Raw genomic sequence first — 5574 nt, forward strand, 5'->3', positions numbered from 1 at the left:
TTAATATTAATAATAATAATAACAATAGGGACTTGGAAGCAGGAATAATACATTGCTGAGTCCAATTATGTTTGAGGATTAGAAAAAGAAAATCCAAATGATTATTTAAAGCTTTGTACATTAAGCCCTATATGTGATGAAAAAAAAATGTCAGACATTTAATCAGCAACTTGATGAGGAACTATTAAAAAAATGATTGTGTAAATAAATAGAAATGACCAGGAACAGATATTAATCTTGTTGCTTTTCTTTATAAATAGACCACATACTTTAAATAACACAAAATACAATGACAACTTGAACATCTGCACCTACCTGCAGGTGGAGCTCTACGGAGAAGAGGAGGTGAAGCAGATGTGTAGCGGCTGTAACAATTTCGTTGAGCCATGAGTCCGCGAGAGAAGTTCATATCACTGAGAGACAAAGCGACAGGGGGCAGAGAAGGAAGGAAGGTTTGGGTAGCAGAGGATCATGAATGAAAGGACACAAGATGACAGTTGAGCATAGACAAAGGAGATAAAAGTGTGGTGATTTGAAATGCATGGAAGGCAGATAGGAAAAGAATGAGGAAAGAAATGACAATTGATGACATCGGCCTCCAATAAATCTCTGCATAAGTTATCCTAAAGCAACATATGAAGTGTAACTCCAGTTTTGTTTAAAACAAATCTAAAGGAATAAAAATCTGTTACACATTTCCATCAATGTGCCACCTATCAAATGTCCCAATGTTTATCCTTGAATCTTCATCCACGGCTCCTATAATTGGATCACCGCTCCTCTCTTGACAAATTTAGGACACCTTGATGCATGGTGCGTGACATGCCCAGTTTTAGTTCACTGTCCTGGGGGGTTTATCCTGGTAAATACTTTCACAAAGTGCTGGATGGAGGCTGAGTGTGCAATGCTTTTTATTACAACGCTATAAATTATTATTTACTTGTATTTTTATAGCGCCACTATATTACGGAGCGCTGTACAAAGTCCATAGTCTTGTTACTAACTCTCCTACATAGTGGCTCTCAATCTAATGTCCCTGCCATAGTCACATGTCATTAACACAGTCTAAGGCGAATTAACAAGTACATGTTTTTGGAATGTGGTAGGAAACCCAGTGTCCCCAGAAGAAACTCACAGGGAGAACTGCAAAATAGGATTATTTAAAGGTTTATTTAAAGGATATCATTATATATAATCTCTTTACTCATGTCCAGTATATCTTAAATTAGGAACATGTACTCGCCCTACACTATACTACCTTACTATGGTAAAAAACAAACTTGGAATGGTGTATATTCTACCATGTGACCGCAACATACTTTTTCGGGCCTCTACAGCCCTCCAGTCTCAATAAATCTATTTATATCACTTTTTGGGATACCTTGGTGTAGTTATCCCCATATGTTTCCCTGACTCCAGCTATTATGCCTTTCTCATTATACTGATCTCAACTATCACCTGAAGAAGCCTAAGGGTGAAACGCAACGGGATATTGACACACCTACTAGTGATAACGTCTGAGTGAAACTGTAAACACGGTATCATCACAGTATTTTATTTGGGTACACTATATCTTGGAATGTATATAGCTTAGTAGATCTATGTTAAGAATAGGACTACTTAGAACACTATTAAAACTTCTTGCACTTTACAATTGCCTACAAAAGCCTGTCTTTTCCCTTACCCCTTCCCAATTAATTGAAATATTTGATACCAGGCTAGGCACAAAAACTCATTTTCATATAGATAGAAGACCCCTCCTGCAACCTTCCTCCTCTCGTCCTGCACATATCTCTAGCTTTTATCTCTTCTAGAAAACAAAAAAATATTTGTTCATTTGTCAGAAATCCAGTGAGCTTCTAACCTTTGAACTGACAACACATGGGGCCTGATTTATTAAAATTCTACAAGACTGCAAGACTCCAAGAACCTGGGTGACCCATCAAATCTGGAATAGATTTGTTAAAATTTCATTTGCTATTGAATGGCAAATGTTTTCAATCCTGGACCAGAATCATTCCAGGGATACTCTATATTCTCTACTGCACTGGAATACAAAGCAATGGGATTACCCCTGGCCAGTTCTTCCTGCTGAACTACAGAACAAACCCCTTTCCCCCACCTCTTATTTCTATAACGAATGTGGGTGATAGCCTGTGATCCAGCAGGGACAACTCAAGCAGGAATGATCAGATGTCTTGCTGAGTCTTGCAGTATTTGAAGAAATTCTAATAAGACAAAACATATTGAAATGTAAATGTTCTTCCAGAGCTTTCTTTGGGCACTTTGGTTTCCTCCAGCATTACAAAAACATGCTGAAAAATTACTAGGCTTTCCCCTAAAATTGGCCTTAGACTATGCTGGGACATGAGACTATATTGGGGCACATTAGCTCAGAGGTTGGCACTGGGTTATTGTTAGGTTTCAGGTCCGAATCTCGGGCAGGACACTATCTGCATGGAGTTTGCAGGTTCTCCCCATGTTTGGGTGCGTTTTCTCCAGATACTCTGGTTTCCTCCCTCATTCCAAAGACATACAGTTAGTTTATCTGGCTTCCCCCAAAAATTGACCTTAGACTGTAATAATGACATATGACTATGGTAGAGACATTAGATTGTGAGCTCCTTAAAGGGACAGATAGTGACATGATTATGGACTTTGTACAGTGCTGAGTAGTATGTTGGCTCTAATTATTATTACACAGTATTTATAAAGAGTGTTATAGAAAAATAGTGATGAATATATGTAAAGTTGTATAATAAAGTTTCGCAAAAAAATGCATTTTATTCCCAACAAAACTGGAGTTTCACTTTATGGTCCACGTTCAGCTGACCGTAGTTCTCTGTAAGTCATCAGGCCACAGTTATTCCCCACAATCCTGCGGTATTTTCTATCTTCTTGACTATTCTCCAGATCACTGTAAATTGGTGTGCAAAGGAAAACAATATGCAGAACTTATAAAGCAGAGTTGGGTTTTAGCTCATGATAGGGGATATTACTAATATAAAAGGCCAAGATTAAGAAGTGCCCACGTTTTAAAAGTGGAGATATCTCCTCTCTTCTTGTCCCAGTGATAATACGGCTACTCGGACAGCAAATAAGGGAGATCTGCAACAGCTGATAGAATTCTAGAACCTCTGCCAGTGTTTTTATTGCTTTATTTAGAAATTAAGAGCCAATACATTGTAAAAATGGCTTTAAATCATCCATGTTATGGTCACAATGAGAAACAGCCAACACGTTTCAGGGGCCATATAAGCCCTTCATCAGGGCTTATAATCCTAAATGGATTTGGTGTAAACAGTTTTTACACCAATATTGGCAGTTTAGTCAGTGGGGTCTCTGGCTGAATGAATGGTTCTAAAACTGTGTTAGCAGATATTTGTTATTGCTTTCTATGTTCTGACAGTAAACTCACCCTCAGTACTGGTCCCAATGATACCATTTTAATCATGACAGGAAGTAAGAGGAAATGTCCCTAGTTTAGCTTCGGACATCAACAAAAACCCTCCCCATTCTATCAACATTTGGGTAAAATGTTAGGGCAGCAGTTTAGCTCCAGAGGTCTCTGGCATATTGAAGCAACACTACGATAATGAATTTATGTATTTATGTCAAATAATTGGCCAATACACACATCACTTTAACATTCTGAACCTTTATTAAACCCATCAATCATTAACCCTCTTAAACCAACACTTGGGGGTCTATTTGTAAAAAAAACTTTGCATCACTTTGTTTCCTACAAAACTGCATGTACATGAGAATTACTCAGTATTCAATCATTTGTGTTACAGAGTGTCAGTGCAATGGCCTTGAGTTTTTAAAGCTCTCCAAGGCTGCAAAGAATTGACTTTCATCAGTGAAGCTGGATGAGGTCATTTTCTATTCGTGAGCAGATGTTTTTAATCCTGGACCAGATCCATTTCAGGTTTGCTGGATCACCCAGCTTCACTGATGAAAGTAAATTCTTTCCAGCCTGGGAGAGCTAAAATAAATCAGGCCCAATGTATACCAGCGTGGCTGTTTTAGGAATTAGGCAAATTTGCCATTTTTTTGGACACTAGAATGCAGGGTTTGTTTATTGGTCTGCCACCTGCAGTAAAAATCATCTATTATGGAAATATTATTAACAAAAAAGAAATACTTTGGAAGAAAATCCTAAAAATACCTTACTTTTATCATTTCTATCAGTGTTACTCATGTTACTCAATCACAACAGAGAAATCCACATGTATGCAAAATAACATATGTTCAGTTTGATTAGATTGGAACTAACGCGTTTCGCCAAATGCATATTGCTCGCACCTTATCCAAGACAGCAATTTTTTTTTTATAGACCCCTGAAAAGTTGTACCTGTCACATACAATAAAAGCAGCGAGTTGTAGAGTGAATTGGGACTGTAGCCGTGTTTGGAGGAGATAGATTTTTACCTATTTACCATTCTGTTATTTCTGTTGATGACAGATATTTATATTGGGGTAATAGGATCAAATTGAAGTAGCCATCCTCTCCTCCTCCTGTGTCACTGTCTGTCATTCGCAGCCCCTATTTAATGTACAGCACTGCGTAATATGTTGGCGCTATATAAATATGGTTTAATAATAATCTCTGCTCTTCTATTGAGCAGTGTTACAAAGACAAGATTAATTGTGCTCTTTCCACAGCAAAAAAAAAAAAAAAAATCTTTGTTGGTACAGCGTTTTTTGAGTGACTGAAAACATGAATGAGGATTTGCAATGCTATGGAAATACCAACAAAACATCCATGTATTAAAGTGATGTAGAAACTAAAACACGGAAACCTTCTAGGGTTGCAAACCAAGGCATCTTCTCACTCCGATTTCATTCCTCTAGTGCCATCATTGGCTGAATTGTGGCAGAATACTAAATAACTACTGGAAAGTCATTCAGGAAGATCTAAATCCCACCAAGGAAGGGAAGAACATTATGCAATTATGCAGAACTAGCTACAGATCGGCACAATTCCACTTCCTGCATATTGTGTGACAGGTACACTTTACCAACTCTCCCGGTTCAGTCAATGGGCCCGATATATTAAAGCTCTCCGAGGCTGGAGAGGATACACTTTCATCAACCTGGGCGATCCAGCAAACATGGAATGGATTTTGTAAAGTCATTTGCTATTTATTAGCAAATGTTTTCAATCCTGGACCAGATCCATTCCAGCTTTACTGATAAAAGTGCATCTTCTCCAGCCTTGGAGAGCTTTTATAAATCAGACCCATTATGTGCATGTTTACCAATTCAAACATTTAGGATTATTATTGTATTACAGTATAAAATGGATGAAAACAATATTAAAAAAACATTCATATGGCTAACACCATTGAGCTATTACTTGTCTCTGATTGTAAAATTACTTTTTATGTTGGCAGATGCTGGTGTGGTATCAAGTCAGTAGACTTCATTACATAGTAAAATGGATTTGAGTAATAAAACAAAACATTTGGTTTTACAATCACAGGAAGGATTTGTGCAGTAAAAGGGAGGCTGACAATGTGCAATGAAACTATTTCAAAAGTCAATTTCCCACATTTTGATATTCAGTTT

At 37.5% G+C, this 5574-nt stretch overlaps 1 protein-coding gene across 1 annotated transcript in view; it reads right to left on the reverse strand.

The window, feature by feature from the left end:
* The window catches only part of ATAT1 (alpha tubulin acetyltransferase 1), a gene marked incomplete at its 5' end in the record, with an annotated part of 23786 nt that overhangs the window by 2943 nt on the left and 15269 nt on the right, over window positions 1-5574 (reverse strand). Inside the window, 1 exon segment of the mRNA XM_072429448.1 lies at window positions 316-413. Coding sequence (XP_072285549.1) covers window positions 316-413 — 98 coding nt within the window.

This window comes from Pyxicephalus adspersus, chromosome Z, assembly GCF_032062135.1.
Source record: "Pyxicephalus adspersus chromosome Z, UCB_Pads_2.0, whole genome shotgun sequence".
Taxonomy (NCBI): domain Eukaryota; kingdom Metazoa; phylum Chordata; class Amphibia; order Anura; family Pyxicephalidae; genus Pyxicephalus; species Pyxicephalus adspersus.